This window comes from Hyperolius riggenbachi, chromosome 6 (assembly GCF_040937935.1).
Source record: "Hyperolius riggenbachi isolate aHypRig1 chromosome 6, aHypRig1.pri, whole genome shotgun sequence".
In the NCBI taxonomy this organism is placed as follows: Eukaryota; Metazoa; Chordata; class Amphibia; order Anura; family Hyperoliidae; genus Hyperolius; species Hyperolius riggenbachi.
This window is the reverse complement of record NC_090651.1, coordinates 95780546-95805220: the sequence shown is the minus strand read 5'-3', so window position 1 is coordinate 95805220 and position 24675 is coordinate 95780546. Positions and strand designations below refer to the sequence as shown.

Below are 24675 nucleotides of genomic sequence, written 5' to 3'. Positions count from 1 at the left end.
AAGGGCAATCTTCAGAGGTCCCAGTGCTGGAACGTGCTGGAATGGTCTGATGTACAAGGCTGAGGGAAGCCTCTTTAGGGTTCAAAGGCTACCCCCTCCTGAGGTAAGTACTGGTATCCATTTTTCCCCCTTAAAGAACACCTGTAATTAAAAAAAGAGCCCCTAGGGGGTACCTCCCTCAAGAGGGGAAGCCTCTGGATCCTAATGAGGCTTCCCCGTCCCGCAGGCGCACTTGTGGCTTTTGCTCTAACTCAAAATGAAATAGCCATACCCAAACACATTGCATCTTCACAGTAGAGCGGATCCGATCAGGCTCAGCTATTTCTGCCTGAGCCATGCTTGTTGTGGAACCTCAATAGGATCCAGAGGCTTCCCCCTCCTGAGGTAAGGTAAGTGCCCCTCCAGGGGTTCTTTTTTTTTGTTACAGGTTTACTTTAATCAAAGTCACAGGTTTACATTAACATTTCTGAGGTCTGTGTCAGATGGATTGGTATCCCGGGCATGCTTTGTTACCAGAGCTGCATAAATACTCCAGGTTAGTCAGGTCCTCTGACATTTTGATTATTCATGCAGGAGGGAATGATTTAAATCGCAGATCCACCAGGAATATTACACAAGAGATGAAGTCGGATTCCTTGTGGATTCAGTCTGTGTTTTGAATACTATTTTGGTCTGGTCTGACACTGTAGCCTGTCAGACCTGGTGGCTGACCCGCTCAGCTCCTAAGGTGAACAAGGCCAGGATGAGTAAGGCAGTGGGGCAATTAATTAGTACCGTCGGTGGCATGGTGGTTTAGGAACTTAGGAACTTTGATCTGGAAGAAGATATAGGACTGTATTTGAGGTGTGAAGTTCCCCCCTCGTTGTCTGGGGTGGAAGAGGCTTCTCAGGTCCGATAGCGGTCAGTGGTCATGTGGTGAGAGGATCTGCCTCTGTGTGGATTTCTCTTTGGTGAAGTGGTGATTGGCGACAGGCAGGACTGTTTTGTTAATCACACAAACCTGTCCTGGAGTTGATTTTGTTCAAGTTGTGCTGCTGTTTTGACCGTGTAGGTTGCCTTTAGAAGCCTCTCCCTCGGTTAGTTGATATTCTTTATCTGCATATGTTTATATTGATGGTTTTATATATTTTTGACATGTATTGTTTAAATAAAGGGCTTCTTTGGCCATTCAATTCCACCTACGCAGTCCATGGCCCTTATTCAATTCACCGTGTCTACGAAAATGTATCCTGCAGATAATTTTTCATCTTTTTTTCGAATAACTTTTTAGCATTCCACTATTAAAAGAAGTACCAAAAGTAGGTGAAAAAGCACTGCCAAAATTATTCTGAGTATTTTCTTTCTTTGTGGTGGAATTTTATTGATAAGTTGGGAGAATATCACCTAGGAGAAAACTTAAGAGAGAAAGTGAGTTGAATAAGGGCGAGAACGTGAGTTGAATAAGGGCCCGTGTGTTTATTTCAAAATGGTAAGTTGGGGTGTCTTGGAGGGGAAGTAGGCAATACCCTCATCATGACATCACCGACGGATTACTCATCTACAAATATCCACAACTTGCTGCTGATATTAAAGGACCACTATAGCGGGAAAAAAATAAAATACTTGTGCATGCATATGTATAAATTGAATATTTGTTCCAGTGTAAAATGCACTATACATTTATTTTTTCCTATTTCACTGTCACAATAGATTGTAAACATTTGTCAGATATGGCAGCATGTGGACTAGCCCTTCTCCTAATAGGGGATTCTCAGGATTTTCCTTATTTTCAAAAATACTTCTTGAAAGGCAGTTGCTCAGTCAGCTGCCAAAATAGTGTGCAAGTGAGTAGAGAGGCTGACCAGCATATTTGTATAGATCCTTTCCAGGGAGTGCTTTTGTAAAAAATAAGGAAATACTTTGAATCCCCCATGAGGAGATGGACTAGTCCAAAATCCGTCACATCAGATTTTTATTGCTTACAGCACTTCCATCTGAGATATATAGCGAGAATCAAGCACCTTATCCCATCTGAAGACCTACCTGCCCTGGTTCATGCATTTGTATCGCCCCGCCTGGACTACTGCAATGCCCTGTTCGTCGGATCCCCAGATAAGGTTCTGCGCCCCTTACAACTAGTACAGAATGCAGCAGCCAGACTCCTAGCCAATACCCCCCGCAGCTCACACATCACCCCAGTACTGCAAACTCTTCACTGGTTACCAGTAAAATGGAGAATACATTTAAGATCTGCCTGCTGACATTCAAGGCTCTAAACCACATGGGACCCAAATACATAGCGGATCTATTGGAACTTTATGCCCCCCCATGCACCCTCCGCTCTGCCAGTAGGATGAATCTGGTTATTCCCAGGATACACTTAACATTTGGTGCTCTGGCCTTTTCCTATGCAGCCCCTACTCTATGGAACTCGCTTCCACAGTCAGTGCGAGAGGCTCCTTCTCTGGACAGCTTTAAAGAAAACCTGTACTAAAAAAACATCCCCTGGGGGGTACTCACCTCGGGAGGGGGAAGCCTCAGGGTCCCAATGAGGCTTCTCCCTCCCCTATAGCTGCAGGCAATCCAGCGCTGGCTCCCCCAAAGCGTACTGCAGTCCTCCCCGACAAGCCGGACAAGGCTTGATATATTTACCTTGCCGGGATCCAGCGCAGGCGCAGTAGCGGCTCTTCCTTCGGGTAAGGCGGAAATAGCCGAACCTGAACGGATTCACTCTACTGCGCAGGCGCAAAAGGACTCGCACCAGCGCAGTAGAGTGGATCAATCGGGTTCGGCTACTGCGCCTGCACTGGATCCCAGCAAGGTAAATATTTACATTGCCGCACTTCGTGGGACCCCGGCAGGCTAACGGAGGCACGCAGGAGGACGGGGAAGCCTCGTTAGGGTCCAGAGGCTTCCCCCTCCAGAGGTGAGTACCCCTCAGGGGCATTTTTTTTTATACAGGTTTACTTTAAGAAAATGCTAAAAACCCACCTCTTTTCCTGAGCCTTTGAGACTGTATAATGCAGGTCACAGCGCTTTGAGTCCCCAGGGAGAAAAGCGCTATACAAATATTATTGTTATTGTTACTGTAAGTGACTGCAACAGAGGATAAAAAATATAGTACTTTTTATACATGCGTATTTTCAATTTTACAGTGGTCTTTTAAAATAAGGAGCACATTTTAGTCCTGATTTACTAAGGCATCTCTGGAGCTCTCTAATTATCTCCAGTGGGAAGATTATAAGTAATCCAGTAAAGCCAGTCTGGTTTTTAGAAAAGTCTGCTGTTAGGAGACAGAAGTCCTTTTGCTTCACCTGGGCCATATTGCTTTTGATGATATTCCCACTGGTGGTGTTTGAAGAACTTGGAAATATCTTGGTAAATCAGAACCATATTATGCATAACGGGTACACAGTGCAGCCTCTTGTTATTAAATGCAGACAGTAGATGACCTTTAATGCTAATGCTTAAAAGATAAGGAAAAAAAAAAGATTAATTTAGAAAATTGGAACTCTTTTAAAAGTAAATAAAGAAACTGATCAAAAACAATTACGGAAAGTCTCTCCTCTAAAAGGAAAGTAGTGTAAGTTTTCAGCGAACATTCCATTGAAGACATTATTATAATGTGTATCTGAAAGTAATATTATTTATAGATTCTCCCTCTATATGTCGACACCCTGATGAATGACTGCTGCAAGAAAATCAATGACCGGATAAGCTATGTGGACAATATACTATTTTAATTGAAGGTCTTTTAACAGAATAACAGAGCTAGATGCGGCGACACACAATACCCTGCAGGGATAGTCAGAGCCACAGTCCAGGCATTTTCCATAATCTTTATTTAAAAAGACATTTTATATAAAGATTGCCTTCAACAATAATCTATTAAAAAAGTAGCTGCCTAAATCAAAGTTTGCTTATTTGCCGAGCGAAGGGGAAGGAGGGGATGCTGGGTGTGCAAGCAGGAGCAGCGCAAGAATAAAATCTTGCTGTGAGTGTGATATTAAGTCTGCTAGGATCCAGTTTAAAGCGGACCTGAATTCAGAGCTTCCTCTCTGCTCAAAACGATAAACAACATGATAACCTTCAAAGAAAAACATCTCTTTGTTACAGCTAGATACAAATCCTGTGATAAGTCTACGTCCTGCTTTCATGGGCAGCACGGTGGCATAGAGGTTAGCGCTCTTTTGCCTTGCAGCGCAAGTAAACATCTGCAAGGAGTTTGTATGTTCACCCCGTGTCTGTGTGGGTTTCCTCCGGGCACTCTGGTTTCCTCCCACATCCCAAAACATACAGATAAGTTAATTGGCTTCCCCCTAAAAATTGGCCCTAGACTACGATACATATACTACACGATACATACATAGACATATGACTATGGTAGGCACTAGATTGTGAGCTCCTCCTAAGGGACAGTTAGTGACAAGACCATAAATACTCTGTACAGCGCTGCGTAAGATGTCAGTGCTATATAAATACTAAGTAATAATAAATAATATTAATAATTATGGAAGCAGACATAGGCAGGGTCAGACTGGAACACTAAGGGCCCACCAAGAAAGTTTCAGCGTGCCCCCCGCCCCTGATCCCATCTCCTCCTACTCCCCCCCCCCTTATTTTGGGCTCACATACACATGTACTCTTGCATGATTATGGTAGGGAATAGATTGTAAGCACTTCTGAGGACAGTCTCCAGTAGGGATATGTCCACATCACAGCAAAAATAAATAGGTGTCACCACGCACTGGAACATGGGCGTGATCATGATGAGTCATGGGCAGACTTAAAAAAACAACACAAAATAAGTAGTGGTGTTATTCACACAGATTAGGTCTAACCAGATAAATTTTAGATAAAATAATCAAGTAGTTACCTGCCTCATGATAATTCATCAAGTAGTCAAATGACAGCAGATTTCCCGACAAAATTCAATCAGATTGGCGGCAGATATCCCCACAAAATGCAATCAGATTGGCGGCAGATATCCCCACAAAATGCAATCACATTGGTAGCAGATATCCCCACAAAATGCAATCAGATTGCAGCAGATATCCCCACAAAATGCAATCAGATTGACTGCAGATTTCCGAACAAAATGCAATCAGATTGACGGCAGATTTCCCCACAAAATGCAATCAGATTGGCGGCACATTTACCCACAAAATGTATTCAGATTGGCGGCAGATTTTCCCACAAAATGCAATCAGATTGACGTCAGATTTCCCCACAAAATGTATTCAGATTGGCGGCAGATTGCCCCACAAAATGCAAACAGATTGGTGGCAGATTTCTCCACAAAATGCATTCAGATTGGTGGCAGATTTCCTCACAAAATGCAAATAGATTGGTGGCAGACTTCCCCACAAAATGCATTCAGATTGGCGGCAGATTTCCCCACAAAATGCAATCAGATTGGCGGCAGATTTCCCCCAAAAATGCATTCAGATTGGCGGCAGATTTCTCCACAAAATGCAATCAGATTTCCCCACAAAATGCAATCAGATTGGCGGCAGATTTCCCCACAAAATGCAATCAGATTGGCAATAGATTTCCCCACACAATGCATTCAGATTGGCGGCAGATTTCTCCACAAAATGCAATCAGATTGGCGGCAGATTTCCCCCAAAATGCATTCAGATTGGCGGCAGATTTCCCCACAAAATGCTTTGAGATTGGCGGCAGATTTCTCCACAAAATGCAATCAGATTGGCGGCAGATTTCTCCACAAAATGCAATCAGATTTACCCACAAAATGCAATCAGATTGGCATCAGATTTCCCCACAAAATGCAATTAGATTGGCGACAGATTTCCCCTTAAAATGCATTCAGATTGGCGGCAGATTTCCCCACAAAATGCATTCAGATTGGCGGCAGATTTCCCCACAAAATGCAATCAAATTGGCGGCAGATTTCCCCACAAAATGCATTCAGATTGGTGGCAGATTTCCCCACAAAATGCAATCAGATTGGCAGCAGATTTCCCCACAAAATGCATTCAGATTGGCGCCAGATTTCCCCACAAAATGCAATCAGATTGGCGGCACATTTCCCCACAAAATGCAATCAGATTGGCGGCACATTTCCCCACAAAATGCATTCAGATTGGCGGCACATTTCCCCACAAAATGCATTCAGATTGGTGGCAGATTTCCCCACAAAATGCAATCAGATTGACTGCAGATTTCCCCACAAAATGCAATCAGATTGACGGCAGATTTCCCCACAAAATGCAATCAGATTGGCGGCACATTTCCCCACAAAATGAATTCAGATTGACGGCAGATTTGCCCACAAAATGCAATCAGATTGGTGGCAGATTTCCCCACAAAATGCATTCAGATTGGCGGCAAATTTCCCCACAAAATGCAATCAAATTGGTGGCAGACTTCCTCACAAAATGCATTCAGATTGGTGGCAGATTTCCCCCAAAAATGCAGTCAGATTGGCGGCAGATTTCCCCATAAAATGCATTCAGATTGGCGGCAGATTTCTCCACAAAATGCAATCAGATTTCCCCACAACATGCAATCAGATTGGCGGCAGATTTCCCCACAAAATGCAATTAGATTGGCAATAGATTTCCCCACACAATGCATTCAGATTGGTGGCAGATTTCTCCACAAAATGCATTCAGATTGGCGGCAGATTTCCCCACAAAATGCATTCAGATTGGCGGCAGATTTCTCCACAAAATGCTTTCAGATTGGCGACAGATTTCCCCTTAAAATGCATTCAGATTGGCGGCAGATTTCCCCACAAAATGCATTCAGATTGGCGGCAGATTCCCCACAAAATGCAATCAAATTGGCGGCAGATTTCCCCACAAAATGCAATCAGATTGGCGGCAGATTTCCCCACAAAATGCAATCAGATTGGCAATAGATTTCCCCACACAATGCATTCAGATTGGCGGCAGATTTCTCCACAAAATGCAATCAGATTGGCGGCAGATTTCCCCCAAAATGCATTCAGATTGGCGGCAGATTTCCCCACAAAATGCTTTGAGATTGGCGGCAGATTTCTCCACAAAATGCAATCAGATTGGCGGCAGATTTCTCCACAAAATGCAATCAGATTTACCCACAAAATGCAATCAGATTGGCATCAGATTTCCCCACAAAATGCAATTAGATTGGCGACAGATTTCCCCTTAAAATGCATTCAGATTGGCGGCAGATTTCCCCACAAAATGCATTCAGATTGGCGGCAGATTTCCCCACAAAATGCAATCAAATTGGCGGCAGATTTCCCCACAAAATGCATTCAGATTGGTGGCAGATTTCCCCACAAAATGCAATCAGATTGGCAGCAGATTTCCCCACAAAATGCATTCAGATTGGCGCCAGATTTCCCCACAAAATGCAATCAGATTGGCGGCACATTTCCCCACAAAATGCAATCAGATTGGCGGCACATTTCCCCACAAAATGCATTCAGATTGGCGGCACATTTCCCCACAAAATGCATTCAGATTGGTGGCAGATTTCCCCACAAAATGCAATCAGATTGACTGCAGATTTCCCCACAAAATGCAATCAGATTGACGGCAGATTTCCCCACAAAATGCAATCAGATTGGCGGCACATTTCCCCACAAAATGCATTCAGATTGACGGCAGATTTGCCCACAAAATGCAATCAGATTGGTGGCAGATTTCCCCACAAAATGCATTCAGATTGGCGGCAAATTTCCCCACAAAATGCAATCAAATTGGTGGCAGACTTCCTCACAAAATGCATTCAGATTGGTGGCAGATTTCCCCCAAAAATGCAGTCAGATTGGCGGCAGATTTCCCCATAAAATGCATTCAGATTGGCGGCAGATTTCTCCACAAAATGCAATCAGATTTCCCCACAACATGCAATCAGATTGGCGGCAGATTTCCCCACAAAATGCAATTAGATTGGCAATAGATTTCCCCACACAATGCATTCAGATTGGTGGCAGATTTCTCCACAAAATGCATTCAGATTGGCGGCAGATTTCCCCACAAAATGCATTCAGATTGGCGGCAGATTTCTCCACAAAATGCTTTCAGATTGGCGACAGATTTCCCCTTAAAATGCATTCAGATTGGCGGCAGATTTCCCCACAAAATGCATTCAGATTGGCGGCAGATTCCCCACAAAATGCAATCAAATTGGCGGCAAATTTCCCCACAAATGCTTTCAGATTGCCAGCAGTTTTTTTCCACAAAATGCAATCAGATTGGCGGCAAATTTCCCCACAAAATGCATTCAGATTGGCGGCAGATTTCCCCACAAAATGCAATCAGATTGGCGACACATTTCCCCACAATATGCATTTAGATTGGCGGCAGATTGCCCCACAAAATGCAAACAGATTGGTGGCAGATTTCTCCACAAAATGCATTCAGATTGGCGGCAGATTTCCCCACAAAATGCAATCAGATTGGCAGCAGACTTCCCCACAAAATGTATTCAGATTGGCGGCAGATTTCCCCACAGAATGCAATCGGTTTGGCGGCAGATTTCCCCACAAAATGCAATCAGATTGGCGGCAGATTTCCCCCAAAAATGCATTCAGATTGGCGGCAGATTTCCCCACAAAATGCAATCAGATTGGCGGCAGATTTCCCCACAAAATGCAATTAGATTGGCCATAGATTTCCCCACACAATGCATTCAGATTGGCGACACATTTCTCCACAAAATGCAATCAGATTGGCGGCAGATTTCCCCACAAAATGCATTCAGATTGGCGGCAGATTTCCCCACAAAATGCTTTGAGATTGGCGGCAGATTTCTCCACAAAATGCAATCAGATTTCCCCACAAAATGCAATCAGATTGGCGGCAGATTTCTCCACAAAATGCAATCAGATTTCCCCCCAAAATGCAATCAGATTGGCGTCAGATTTCCCCAAAAAATGCAATTAGATTGGCGACAGATTTCCCCTTAAAATGCATTCAGATTGGCGGCAGATTTCCCTACAAAATGCATTCAGATTGGCGGCAGATTTCCCCACAAAATGCAATCAAATTGGCAGCAGATTTCCCCACAAAATGAAATTAGATTGGTGTAACGATCGGTGAAGCACAGAGAGGATCTGATTACCGGTGATCTGCAGTATCACTAGGAATACAGATGTATACCAGATTATAAGTGATCTGCAGTATCACCGATAATCCGATATACTAGCTAACCTCTGTTCACCTGAGTAGAGTGTAGTGTTTGGTGTAACAGTAACACTTTAGAGGACTAGGCCTCAGTGCAGCAAGGAGTACTGCACAGATTCCTTCAGCAGACCTGAGCTCTCCAAGACGGGAGGAGTCAGACTGACAGTAGGAAGGATGGTCTGAAAGTGACACTCAGGAGGAGGTGTCACTGACAGGACGAGGAACCGCCTCCATTAGTAAGGTCGGTTCTCGAGGTCGGACAAGCCAGGTAGTACACACACGGACAGATACAGTACAAGATCAGAAGACAAAGGCGGAGTCTAAGTACAGGCAGGGTTCGGCAACGGGGTATCAGATATATCGAGGTACAGAATCAGGAGGCAGAAGCGGAGTCTAGGAACGAGCCGGGGTTCGGCAACAGAGTATCAGAAGTATCGAGGTACAAGATCAGAGTTCAAGGGGATAGTCAAGGCAGGCAGGCAGAAGGTCATAACAGATAATCACAATAAAACTAGTACTTTAGCTATCAACAGAATCTAGCTAAGTGTAGGATTACAGCTCCAGCTGGTCCCGGCACACTTGCGGATCTGACTACGGATCTGGGTGCTCCCACGTATGTGATCGCACGCCAGACAAAGAGCAAGTGAACAGCCAGCAGTATATATACACAAGGACCTTTCCAGGACCTCCCTAATTGCTGGACCAATGAGAGTTGTGGAAAATGTCAGCTGACCCTCCTGGTCAGCTGACTCACTTCTGGCTGTTATTTAAACTCAGCCTCTGTGCACGCGTGCGTGTCACTCTGAATCTTGGTGGACTATCAGTCCCAGCCACACCAGTACTGTCTTGCAATGTATCTTGTGAACCGCTTGCAGGGCCGCCTCCAATGCGGATTCCGCCGTTCCCAATGCGGATTCCGCCGTTCCCAATGCGGATTCCGCCGCTCTGCCTAAGCGGCATGCGGCGGTTTTTCCGCGTTGTGACGCCCTGCTGGACGCGGAAACAGCCGCCTCACTTTGAGAGACGGCGGCTTTTCCGCGTTTCCTCACAATTGGCAATAGATTTCCCCACACAATGCATTCAGATTGGCGGCAGATTTCTCCACAAAATGCAATCAGATTGGCGGCAGATTTCCCCACAAAATGCATTCAGATTGGCGGCAGATTTCCCCACAAAATGCTTTGAGATTGGTGGCAGATTTCTCCACAAAATGCAATCAGATTGGCAGCAGATTTTTCCACAAAATGCAATCAGATTTCCCCACAAAAAGCAATCAGATTGGCGGCAGATTTCCCCACAAAATGCAATTAGATTGGCGACAGATTTCCTCTTAAAATGCATTCAGATTGGCGGCAGATTTCCCTACAAAATGCATTCAGATTGGCGGCAGATTTCCCCACAAAATGCAATCAAATTGGCGGCAGATTTCCCCACAAAATGCATTCAGATTGGCGACAAATTTCCCCACAAATGCATTCAGATTGCCAGCAGCTTTCTCCACAAAATGCAATCAGATTGGCGGCAGATTTCCCCACAAAATTCAATCAGATTGGTGGCACATTTCCCCACAAAATGCATTCAGATTGGTGGCAGATTTCCCCACAAAATCCAGTCAGATTGACTGCAGATTTCCCCACAAAATGCAATCAGATTGATGGAAGATTTCCCCACAAAATGCAATCAGATTGATGGAAGATTTCCCCACAAAATGCAATCAGATTGGCGGCACATTTCCCCACAAAATGCATTCAGATTGGCGGCAGATTGCCCCACAAAATGCAATCAGATTGGTGGCAGATTTCCCCACAAAATGCATTCAGATTGGTGGCAGATTTCCCCACAAAATGCAATCAAATTGGTGGCAGACTTCCTCACAAAATGCATTCAGATTGGCGGCAGATTTCCCCAAAAAATGCAGTTAGATTGGCGGCAGATTTCCCCATAAAATGCATTCAGATTGGCGGCAGATTTCTCCACAAAATGCAATCAGATTTCCCCACACAATGCATTCAGATTGGCGGCAGATTTCTCCACAAAATGCATTCAGATTGGCGGCAGATTCCCCCACAAAATGCTTTCAGATTGGCGGCAGGTTTCTCCACAAAATGCTTTCAGATTGGCGGCAGATTTCTCCACAAAATGCTTTCAGATTGGCGGCAGATTTCTCCACAAAATGCAATCAGATTTCCCCACAAAATGCAATCAGATTGGTGGCAGATTTCCCCACAAATGCAATTAGATTGGCGACAGATTTCCCCTTAAAATGCATTCAGATTGGCGGCAGATTTCTCCACAAAATGCATTCAGATTGGTGGCAGATTTCCCCACAAAATGCAATCAGATTGGCAGCAGATTTCCCCACAAAATGCAATCAGATTGGCGGCAGATTTCCCCAAAAAATGCAGTTAGATTGGCGGCAGATTTCCCCATAAAATGCATTCAGATTGGCGGCAGATTTCTCCACAAAATGCAATCAGATTTCCCCACACAATGCATTCAGATTGGCGGCAGATTTCTCCACAAAATGCATTCAGATTGGCGGCAGATTCCCCCACAAAATGCTTTCAGATTGGCGGCAGGTTTCTCCACAAAATGCTTTCAGATTGGCGGCAGATTTCTCCACAAAATGCTTTCAGATTGGCGGCAGATTTCTCCACAAAATGCAATCAGATTTCCCCACAAAATGCAATCAGATTGGTGGCAGATTTCCCCACAAATGCAATTAGATTGGCGACAGATTTCCCCTTAAAATGCATTCAGATTGGCGGCAGATTTCTCCACAAAATGCATTCAGATTGGTGGCAGATTTCCCCACAAAATGCAATCAAATTAGCGGCAGATTTCCCCACAAAATGCATTCAGATTGGTGGCAGATTTCCCCACAAAATGCAATCAGATTGGCAGCAGATTTCCCCACAACATGCAATCAGATTGGCGGCAGATTTTCCCCACAAAATGCAATCAGATTGGCGGCAGATTTCCCCACAAAATGCATTCAGATTGGCGGCAAATTTCCCCACAAATGCATTCAGATTGCCAGCAGTTTTTTCCACAAAATGCAATCAGATTGGCGGCAAATTTCCCCACAAATGCATTCAGATTGGCGGCAGATTTCCCCACAAAATGCAATCAGATTGGCGGCAGATTTCCCCACAAAATGCATTCAGATTGGTGGCAGATTTCCCCACAAAATGCAATCAGATTGGCAGCAGATATCCTCACAAAATGCAATCAGATTGGCGGCAGCCAGCAGATTTCCCAGTTTAGGTAGGCAGGTACATAGGTGTCCCCAGTATAGATATACCCAGGTCTATAGGCGTCCCCAGTTTAGGTAGGCAGGTCCCCCAGTTAGTGGGGGCCACCATGCTGGAAGGGGGGGGCAGTGGGCACAGAGCGGTGGGGAGGGGGGAAGCCTCCCTCCCTAACCTAGGGCCCCCCTTCTGCGCTCCTCCCCAGTTAGGTAGGCAGGTCTCAGTCAGTGCCCCCATGCTGGAAGGGGGGGCAGTGGGCACAGAGCGACAAGGAGGGGGGGAAGCCTCCCCCCTCCCTCACCTAGGGCCCCCCTTCCACGCTCCCCCCTCCAAAATTGCAGCCAGCAGTGGCAGCGAGCGGAAATCACCGAGAGAAGAGCTCTGCGTGCCGCTGCTGGTCTGGTCTCCATCTCCTGCACTGCACTGTCCAATCACGCTCTCACAGGAAGTATTGCAAGAGCATGATTGGACAGTGTCAGTCCAGAAGACCAGACCAGACCTGGCTGGCTGCAATTCTGAAGGGGGGGAAAATGCGGAAGGGGGCCCTAGGTGAGCGAGGGGGGAGGCTTCCCCCCCCTCCCCGCCGCTCTGTGTCCGCTTTACCCCCCTTCCTGCTCTGTGCCCCAGTCCTTATCAGCACTGGGGCCCCCAGGAGGCAGGGGCGGCCGGGGCCCCCCGATGTAAAAATCGGTGGTTCGGTGGCTCAGTCCGAGCCTGGACATAGGGTTAAGATACTGTGTTTACAAATTAGCTGCTTTGCCGAGGCAGCCAGCAAACACAGCTGAGAAATCAAATTACAGTTGTGATTAGTCATAGATGAGGGGGAATTACAGGCTAAATTCTCTAAATACACACAGGGTGCATTTGTCTAGCTTTTCCTTCTGTCCTGTCCAAGAGTTCAAGTCAACTTTAATATTCAGTGATGCATTCTGGGAAGATGGTAAATTACATGAATATCCGGTAAATCTGGATCTGTTACCTTTTCTTTCAAGTGTATACCCAATATCAGCTTTTCTCTCTAACTGGAAATTGTCTCTGTACACTCCTTATGATGGCTGTGCAAATTTTATCAGCACCTCAGCAGACAGTGAGTTAAGTGTGAGCTAGTGACTAGTCATTTGTTAATGTAAACAATGGCAGTGGCATGTCATTATCTCAATACAAAGCTAATGCTGGGAATACACGGTTTGTTTTGAACCATTAAATTGAGCCGCTGATGGCTCAATTGATAATTTCCGACCTGTCCGATACCCCCGCCGGATCGATTCCCGCTCGTCCCCGCGGGCGGCTTCTTATCTTCTTTTCGTTTTTGACCATTGTACTGCCCGCGGTATCGAGCAGGGAATCGATCCGGCGGGGTATCGGACAGGTCGGAAATTATCAATTGAGCCATCAGCGGCTCAATTTAACGGTACCCGCGGGGACAAGCGGGGATGCGCCGCAATCTTTCGAGCGGCTCGATAGATGGTTCAAAACGAACCGTGTATTCCCAGCATAAGATCACTAAACCAAGTATGCTGAATTATTTATCTGTTGACTGGCACTTTCTCACAAATTGGGGGATATTCACTAAACCCCATTAAACCTAAAGTGTGCAGGCAGTGTACTTAAAGTTTATATTCAGTAACAGTGAATGGGACAACGCTGTGTTGCAGACAAAAATGTATGCATCAGCATTGCTGAAGTAGGAACATCAGACAGTGCAATATTATTGCACTTATGATCTGTTTGTGTACCAGCCAGGCACTGTACTTGTTACTGGAATGCGCACAGCAGCACGTAAAGTGGGGGATGAGACTTTAGGACTAATTATAAACATGCGCTGGCCTCTCTCTTTGCTGTTTAATTCACACCAGCGAATGAACTGCATGATTGCTGCATGGTTCTACTGCTCACTTGCCAGAGAACAATGTAATGTGACTATATGGTAGTGTTTGCATCCACATGTGTCAGCTGTTAACGTACAGCGCAGTTAAAAGCAGCTCATGGAAAGTCTAGCGGGTAGATGTCAACTGCTCGGGTTTTTGCCTCCTGTGCCAAATCAAGTGCAGGCATCTGGCAGATCCATAGCAGCTGATGACAGGTGGTGGACACACCACTGTCAAAAGAGCCTTAATAAACTAGTGACAATAACAAGGGAATGGTACTCTGAATTCAGAAGAGGAGTGCAGTTACAAGAAGCTAAAATCTTCTGGGTAGTAAAACAGCCTTCAGCCTTCAGTGGGGTGTAGTCACCAAAAACTGGTAAAACTTCCGTGCACAGAGAGCACTGTAGGTAATACAAATGTTATTGGTTACTGTGAGCTACCCTGGTAACATTCACGTTAGGTAATGTGGGTTGCACTAATTGTACAACTCACGCTAACTCACCACCAAAGGTAGTTCTGGTAAAAGTACTGTGCCCAGCTCTTGGTAAATATACAACCCAGTGTGTGGAAAGTGGAAAGTGATCACTTAGCCCAGAAATCACTTGACCCCCCTGCAAAACTTTGGATGGGGCCCCTTCCCCCTGCACACTGATTAGGGACTGTCAACAAATCTTTGACTACAAAACTTTGTATGATTCGTTATCAGTGACTGAGCAGATGCAGTCATTAGAACAATTGTGCAGAGAGCAGAAAGTTTTTCCTCTTCTTGCCTTTAGTTATCAGTCTCTCAGGACAGGGCCCCCTGTGGCTTCTGGGCCCCCCTGCGGATGAATGCCTTGCAGGGTCTATTGTTACGCCCCTGCCTTAGCCACCTCTTAGCATAAGTACAGGGTAAAGAGAGTTGTGATCAGCACTAGACGTAAAGCTGGCAGGGTTAAGTGGTACACTCACTGTGCCTCCAGTAAACAGCAATACGTTTTATGCAGCAAGAGATAAAAATCCGGACACCAGCAGTGTTGCAAAGATTCCAGCCTCTCTGAGGAAGTGGGAGGTAGGCTTGCGAAACGGCTGTCAGACCTAGCCTTTCTGTGATTTCTGGCTGGTGGGGATGAAATAAACAAGTGGAATCTTTGCAACACTGATGGTGCCCGGATCTTTGTCTCTTGTTGCATAAATCTTAGCATAAGTACATTAACACTTGCAATGTACATAGGAAATGTTCTTACAGATTACAATACTGACTAAATAAAATCCATATGGGACTTATGCAGACATGTGCTATTTACCTGAAGTTTAATTATTCATACAGAACTGGCTCAGTGTCACATAGCAGTGCCAATTAAGATGACAGCATACTCTACACTGTGAATCTACAAGGTTTGCACAGAATGAACATCACTTTAATAGATTGTTTAGGTAAACTTTTATTCTGCATAGACTTTGAACACCTCAGTCAGTTAGGGGATCCAATGTACTACCTGTTAAGTTTAGGTGCCCACCAGGGGGAGTTAAGGGTTAGGCACCACCGGGGGGAGGAGGGATAAGATTTGGCACCTCCAGCGGGATCTGTGTGAGAGTAGTGCAAGGTCAGGTCATAGAGAAATATCGGTAAACATGACCTTTAAGCCACCTTTAAGCAGATATAAATTGGGAAAATCTTCCAAATACGCATGGGAGCAATCAGCGCACAGCCATTTTTGTGGGATCACAGTGGCTCTTTTATATGTACCTCAGTGACAATAAAGGTGGCAGCACACGATACAATAAAATGATCCAATTTTACGTCAATTCGATCAAAATGATCAGGTTTCCCAAAAAATCGAGAGCTTTTTTTCTTATTTGAGCAAGAAATCCAATTGGATTTCCCTTTTTCTTCTGATAAAAGTCGATCACGAGAATTTTTCTGATCAATTTTTATGAAAATTGAATGGTGTAGGGACGGGTTGATTTCTTAATAAATACACCCGAGCAATTTTCTCAGTTTTCAATCATCTTTTTCATAATTGGAGAAAAATTTTACACCTGTGATACATTGGTCAGATTTTTCAAATGTTACAATCAATCAGAAAAAATAATTGTAATACTTGAATTGAAAACAGGTTTAAAAAAATGGTATGGTGTGTAGGCACCTTAAAGAGGAGCTGTCATCCATACTATCTCAGAAACAAAAAACACATATATAAGTAGATAAATACATCCTCTACTTACATAACATACAGTATGTATTGCACTGTTGATTTTAGTGATTTCTCTACAATAAAAAAAGAGAAAATCCTTCTTAGCGGTTCCCATTTTAAGTGTGGCTCTTTTGAAGCCAATCCTGATGTAATTTCCTCCCTTACTCTCCTCGGCCTGATTGTGTATGCATTGCCTGCCCTTCACTATAGAAAGTGCTTTGTATCAGCATGAGAAATATTGGCCAATCAGAGAGAACCAGAGAAGCAAGAAAGGACAACCCAGCACGCTCTGCAACTTCCTTTTTGTGCACCAAATTTTGTGTGTACCAAATAAGAGTCAGGTAAACTGGGGAATGATCATTTATCAACAAGAAAAGTAATGGTGATTTTAACGTTTGGATTGCCTGGTTAGCATCCTTATTACTTGTTTACCAGATAAAAATAAATACTTGATTTTTTATTTTAAGCCCGACAGTTACACTTTAAGAGTCTCCCTGTGTCTTTATCAATTTCTTCAATAAAAGCTACCAAAACAGGAAATATAAGCAATTTTTTCATCTTGGTATTCATCTTTATTCCACAATAACAAAACCACACATCAGCTTTAAAGGAGAGTCAGCCTGACACAGTTATAAGATTTCTAATACCAGTATGTTAGGTGGATCTTCAAAACAGCTGATTTGACCTCAAATTTTATGCAGCTAAATACACAATGTTAGCTTTCCAGACCAGTATTGGAATTGCAGATGAGCCAAGCAATTAACTAAGTGAAAGGATCCCGCAGTTTCCATTTACTTTACTAAAGGTACACCTAGAAAAGCCATATTAACCAATATGAAATCAGAATGACTCATTCCATCTGTTTTCCCATATGGCTTGGCTGCTGTGGTAGGAAACTTTGAATTAATCTGGATTTTGTATCCACATTGAAGTCTACTCTGCTCAAACGTGAGGCCTGTTGGCTCCATAGCCAAAGATGGAAAACCACTTTACATCTACTTCTAGCTGGAATAAACAACATTATAATGTAGCCCCACACTATAGTAAAAAGTAATCTTCCATGCACTGAAACTTCCATCAACTTAATTTAAAGAGAGCCTGAACTGAAAATAAAAAAGTCAAAACAACCATACACAGGTCATACTTACCTCCTGTGTAGTCTACTCAATCTCGTTTTCCTCTCCTGCATCCCATTTGTCCACTGTGATCAATGAAATTTTCTGTCCACCATTTTAAAAATGGCCATTACCTTATAACAGCTTCCTGGTCAGCACACTGTTAAACTGTTATACCACCCACTTGAGCCATAGGGGAACATGGACATTACCTTGCACATTCAGTTGTAACTGACAGCTGCTGATATACAACTGACAGCAACTGGTATATTTCAGTTCTGACAAAATATTGTCAGAACTGGAATGGATCACTGTAAGAAGAAAATGAGGCTCTGAGAGGAACTGACGGTGAGGTAAGGATGTAATATTCATATGCAGCTACGTCATGTGTTTATTTTAAAAAAATGTACTTGCTGCAGGTTCTCTTTAAAGTTAATGGCCATGATTCGATAAGATATTCTCCTGAATTTTCTCACAGAAGATGTTTTTTTTCATTGTGTCTATGAATATGTTTTCAGGAACAATATGACCAGTAAAAAGAAAAGTTAGGTATCCGGGCACCAGCCAGCAGTAATGCTTAAATCACACCTTTTATTACATCCACCTGGAATTCCAGATAACGATATGTACAGTCGGCCTGACAGCCGTTTCGCAGGAACACCTGCTTCTTCAGAGGTTGCCCAGATACCTAACTTTTCTTTTTACTGGTCATATTGCTGTCTGCTGATCCGGAGGCACGGATTGTCCACCTGCTACCCCCTGGATCTGCCTGTCTATGCATCTAGTGCCAACCTACCTTTGCACTCTTCTGTTTTCAGGAACAAGCAGCTAAAATATACTTCAAAGTGTACAAGAAAAGTAATACATTTTGAACAACTTCTCTTTAGAACATTTTTGCTTCCTGGGGGCCAAAAAGATGATTTATTGATACGGTGAGGAAACATTTATTGTGAGAAAATGTGGGAGAAAAGTTAATTCAGGTGACACTAAAGCGAAAAAAAAACGTATGGTATAATGAATTGTATGTGTCGTACAGAAAATTCAGAGAACATTAGTAGCAGATAAAAGAGTCTCATATTTTTATTTTTAGTCATATAGCTTTATTTTTATAACATTGCGCCAATCTATAATATTTGCAGTTTACAAACTACACTCTGTATTTTAAACTATGAAATAGCAGAGCTAATAACCCTTTGAACTTTCCTGCAGTAAAACCTTAAACCAACAAGAAACAGTGAGAGACAGGTTGAGATAAGTGCTTCAGAAAACAGCACTGTACCCATCCAAGCTTGGTCAGAGAGCTCAGAGAAGCTCTGTTGCATAGATAACTGATGTTTCTTAACTCTTCCTGTACTGGAAATAATATGAGACTCTGTTCTTTGCTACTAATGTTCTATTTTTTAGCTGCACTACACATACAAATCATTAGTTTATTAGTTTATTTTCTCTTCAGATTCCCTTTAACCACTTCGCATCCAGACCTTGTTTTCCCCTTATTGACCAGAGCAGTTTTGACACTTTAGCGGTGTCCCTTTTTAATCAGCAATAACTTCATCTGTACTCGTGCCACTTAAATTATCTATATATCATTTTTTCAGGATAAACTAGACTTTCATTGGGGGATATTTTGTCCCGAGAATTTTTTTTTCTGTGCATTTTAGCGGGAAAAAAGAGTGAAAACCGTTAAAATTGCATTATTTCTCAGGTTTTCTTCAATTCTAGTAAAAAATACAAAGTGCTACAGTAGGTAAAAGACATGCCATCAGTATTAAGTCCCCCAAGGTTAGATAGCCAGATGTGTGCCCAGTATCAGACTCCCCCAGTATAGCCAGATGTGCTCCCCAATATCAGTCTCCATTATAGCCAGATATGTCCCCGCATTTGCGACCCCCCACATTTATATATACAGCTGCGTATCCCAATAAAGCCCCCCTCATTATAGCCAGATGTGTCCCCAGGATCAGTGCTCCCCAGCATAGCCAGATGTTCCCCCAGGATTAGCGCCCCCGCCCCATTATTGCATATGTGCCCCCAGCATTAAGTTATGTCCCTCAGGACCATCAGATGTGCCCCCCATTATGAAATCCCCCACCCCATTACCCTGATGGGCCCCAATAATAATTTCAACCCCCCCCCCCACTTCAGATTTGGAACCCCCACCCTCTTATAGGCAGCCAGATGTGCTCCCCCCCTTACCACTATGCCCCCCCGGCCAGATCGTTAAAAAAAAGCCCCTGCAAGATGAATATCTCACCTGAACTGGTTCCTGCGATCATCTTGCAGCTCCAGCCTCCATTCACCGCACTTCGACTCAGCCCTGTGATACCGAACACCGGGTCCCGGCTTGATGACGTCATCAAGCCGGGACCCGGATATTCAGCGTCACAGGGCTGAGTGAAGAGCGGTGCATGGAGGCCGGAGCTTCAGGATGATCGCAGGAACCAGTTCAGGTAAGATATTCATCTTGCAGGGGCATTTTTTAACATTCCGACCACGGAGGGGGAGAGATGGATGATCACGCTGTTTGCTACAGCGGTGATCATTCATCCGCGGGGGGGGGTCACTAATTGGCTACAAGGGAATATGTTCCCTTTTGCCAATTAGTAAGGCAGCTGACAGTGCCGGGGGGTGCGCTCTGAAGCGCACCTGTTCCTGCACAAAAGCGCTGCAAGCAGGTCAGTATATCTACGTCGCTGTGGCTTGGAGGGTGCCACAGCTGACGTAGATATACTGTAGTGGTGGGGAAAGTGGTTAATCATAATTGGATCACCTGATACCCAGGTAGAGTGACTCAGATTCCTTAGATCCATAATCTCCAGCAATCTAAAACGGGAAAATAACACCACTTCCATGATCAAAGCTCAGTACTGGATATACCACCTGAAGCAGCCTAAAAGTTCAGCCTACCACAGTGCACAGTGGGGCAGTTTTACTTTTTTGTCACATCAGTAAATACAACCTCACTTTGTCAGGCCCGGCCCTAGACTTTTTGCCACCTGAGGCAAACTTTGAAGAAATCGCCGCCGCCTCCCCCCCCCCCCAAGCCGTGGGTGTAAGGGGCCGCCGAGCTGGAGGGGATAGCGGGCAGGAAGGGGGTATTGGCATAGCGGCGGGGTCTCCCGTCCTCCGCTCCCCTCCAGCTTTAGAGAGTTAAGTTGCCGCTGCTATTGTAAGAGGCACGGGCGGGGATCACTCACCTTTTCCGCGTTCCAACGTGCGCTCCACTGACGTCACTTCCTGTAGCGCTGTCCACTTACACTACACTTACATTTTCCCCCGACCCCCCTACAGTATCCCTTTAACCAGTTCACCCCCAAGAGTTTTTACTCTAACGGACCAGAGCAATTTTCACTTGTCAGTGCCTCCTCCCTTTTATTCCCTAATAACTTTATTACTACTTATCACAAGAAAATGATTTATACCTCGTTTTTTTCACCACCAATTAGGCTTTCTGTGGGTAGTACATTTTGCTGAGAATTTTTTTATTATAAATGCGTTTTAATGGGAAAAAACAATAAAAATGAGAAAAAAATCATTATTTCTCAGTTTTCAGCCATTATACTTTTAAAATTAAACATTCTCCTGTGGATAAAAGAAATATATTTTATTTGCCCAGTTGTCCCGATTATTAAACCGTTTAAATTATGTCCCTATCACAATGTATGGCGACAATATATTATTTTGAAATATAGGTGTTACTTTTCTGTTCTGTTTTTTTTTCTTCTGGCCATAATTTCAAGCCCCTATATAATAAATTAAAATTAATTTCCCCCCATAAAACATAGATTAAAAAAAGGCAACTATTTATTTATTTATTTGAAGCTGATTTTTTTTTTACAAGTGGTTTTTGGAGGGGGGGGGGAAGTGAGGGGGAGGGTTGGAAGTGTAATTTCATCAATTTTATTAATAGTGTGTTTGTAATTGTGTATGTATGTACTTTGTACCTGTAATATACTTTTTAGCCACAAGATGGCGCTAGTGAACACTCTCCCGTATAGAAAGTGATCACTTTTTTTTTTTTACACTTTATTAAATTGTTACAGTTTCCTGTTTTTGTGAATGGAGGTGGCTGCTGTTCGCGGTTGCGTCCATTCACCCCAATCACCCAGCACGGGAACCCGAAGGAAACGGCGGCGGTAGCGGCGCGAACACGTGCAAAGCGGAGGCGGGAATGCGCGACGTATTAAAACGTCATGTTGCCATTAACAGGCAAAAGCATGACGTTTTAATACGTTAGTTTGCCGGCAAATGGTTAAATGGCAAAAAAATTTAAAATATGTGCAAACAGAGACAAAGTATGTTTTTTCCAGAGTAAGATGAGCCATAAATTACATCTATGTTGCTGTGACTTACAGTAGGTAGTAGAAACCTGACAGAAGCGACAGGCGATTCTCAGCAAGGCTTTTATTCTATATAAAGATAATGGCCTCGATTCATGAAGTGTTACCGAACGCTTTAATTAATAATTTAGTGCAAGCATGTAGCGGATGTTAGTAATCATGAATGACATCGCATGTCGGCGTGCGGTGTTCTGGCGTTAATTATGCGGTAAATGTTCCGAAACTAGTATTCAAGAAGCAGAAAGGGGGCGTGTCAGGGTGGTAAATTCCGAGTGCAATATCGCCTGCACTGCCCTGTCGTTATTTATGTTTCTGCTGTCGGTGTATTTAACAGGAACCTGAACTGAGTAACATTATTTAAAATAAACACATGATGTAGCTGCAAATGAATATTACATCCTTACCTCGCCATCAGTTTCTCTCAGAAACTCACCATTTTCTTCTTACAGTGATCCTTTCCAGTTCTGACAAGATTGTCAGAACTGAAATATACCAGTTGCTGTCAGTTATATATCAGCTGCCGTCAGTTACAACTGAATGTGCAAGGTAATGTCCATGTTTCCCTATGGCTCAAGTGGGCAATATTACAGTTTAACATTGTGCTGACCAGGAAGCTGTTATGGGCTAATGGCCATTTTTTTGATGAAGTGTTTTCACTTTTCATTTTCAGTTCAGGTTCTCTTTTAATTACCCACAATGCACCTTCCTTACCCACAATGCACTTTGAAAATGGCTTGTATTCTCTAAAAGATCGCTAGAGTCGATATTTCCCGCACGCTTACCGCATCATTACCGAACACTAGTGATCTTTTAACGAACAACTGCCGACAACTAAAAAAAATAGCTGAATAACACTAATTAATTATTAATCGTTATCTATCGCATGTGGTAAATTAACGAACAGCAAATTTTTACCGCAAACTGTTTGATGAATCGAGGCCACTCTCTAAAAAGGATTTAAACAATGATGCTGGCCAGCTTCCCTGCTCGCTACAGTTTTTTGGCAGTTGGACAGAGCAACTGCCATTCACTAAGTGCGTTTGAAAATAAATCCCTGAGAATCCCCCATGAAGATGTCGCTTCTGTCAGATTTCTACTACCTACTGTAAGTGACAGCAACATAGGAGAAAATAAATGTATGGCTCATTTTACTCTGGAAAAAACGTACTTCTTATTTATGTATGTTTGCACATATTTTAAATTTTACAATTTTCGCCATAGTGCCCCTTTAAGCAGCTGAAAATTCATATTCCTCCTCATAAGTGTAAATTTACTTGGCCAAATAAAATATGATTCTGATGGTCACTGTGTGCAGGTTTAACTGTCATTCCCGGAGAACTAAAAGAGGAACTCCAGCGAAAATATTGTAATAAAAAAGTGCTTAATTTTTACAATAATTATGTAGTCAGTTTGCTCATTGTAAAATATTTCCTCTCCCTGATTTACATTCAGACATTTATCACATGGTGACATTTTTACTGCTGGCAGGTGATGTCATTGGAAGGAGATGATGCTTACTTTTTTGGCAGTTGGATACAGCTGTTATTTCCCACAATGCAACAATGCTCCCACAGTGTGATATCAGTACCTCAGTGCTGTGAGGCGCTGACCTCACGCTGTGGGAGGGGTTTCAACAAAAAATCAGCCATACAGAGCCCCATGATGATTCGTTTGAGAAAAGGAACAATTTCTCATGGGAAAGGGGGTATCATCTACTGATTGGGATGAAGTTCAATTCTTGGTTACGGTTTCTCTTTAAAGCGGACCCAAACCAAACATTGTTTTAATTAAAAATATTTAGTTGCACCACTCTGACACATACAAAGATAAATACACACTCCTTCAAACCTATGAGCATTTCAGTGCCTGCTTTTCACCCTCCTCTTTTCATAGCTAGGGTTACACAGGTGGCAGCCATTAGCAATTCCTCCATTGCCGGACACCACCTACTACACCAGTTTGCCGGAGAAATCCCAACAATTTGAAAGGAAGGGAGGGGTTCCTCCAATAAATGTAAAATATTTTATATATGTCATCATGCAGCTGAAAAAAGGCTGCTATTTATTATTATAATTTAGAAAATAGATTTTATTTCTGAAATCTTGTATTTTTAATTTGCGTCCACTTTAAGAGAGCAGCCTTATGGTACCTGTAATATTGGAACTTCTGTTTGATATGTAGGGATCTGTGCCAGTTCCCTGAGTAGATGATCTGGTTACCTAAAAATGACTTGGGCTGCCTAAATCTGATGCTGGTCCCAGTTCAGATGTGGCAGATCTAATGATATAATGCTTGTTTATATATTCTACTCTTACTAACGTTTATCTCTGTTTTCTGTGTCTCCTTTGTGCCTGCAGGAAAAGACAGAGCCGTATTTCATAGGGATATTTTGCTTTGAAGCTGGAATTAAGATTGTTGCCCTAGGATTGGTTTTTCATAAAGGATCTTACCTCCGTAATGGCTGGAATGTCATGGACTTTATAGTAGTGCTTAGCGGGTGAGTGTCTGACACTTAACTATTTATCTTTAGCTACAACTTCTTGCAATGGGTAAGTGATGCTCTTGTCATTTGTATACCCTCAGTAGTAAAATATTTATTTATGTGCAAAGTCAAAACTAAAGTAATGCCATTTGCTTTATCTTGTCTGTTCAAATGCCAGACATGAATACATTTCCAGTACTCTTAAAAAAGCAAAAATAGCAGGATGGAATATCAGATTTGTTACAGATGATCCACTGACACTGTGTGATGGAAAAATGAGAAGTGGGGAATGTTATGTAGGAGCAATATGTTGATACATT

General features: G+C 43.3%; 1 protein-coding gene across 3 annotated transcripts in view; it reads left to right on the top strand.

Moving 5' to 3' along the window:
- The window catches only part of CACNA1E (calcium voltage-gated channel subunit alpha1 E), a 396969-nt gene that overhangs the window by 13062 nt on the left and 359232 nt on the right, over positions 1–24675 (top strand). For all 3 annotated transcript variants that reach the window (XM_068239700.1, XM_068239701.1, XM_068239699.1), the window contains exon 2: positions 24231–24370. In XM_068239700.1, coding sequence (XP_068095801.1) covers positions 24231–24370 — 140 coding nt within the window. The remainder of the gene's footprint in view (positions 1–24230; positions 24371–24675) is intronic.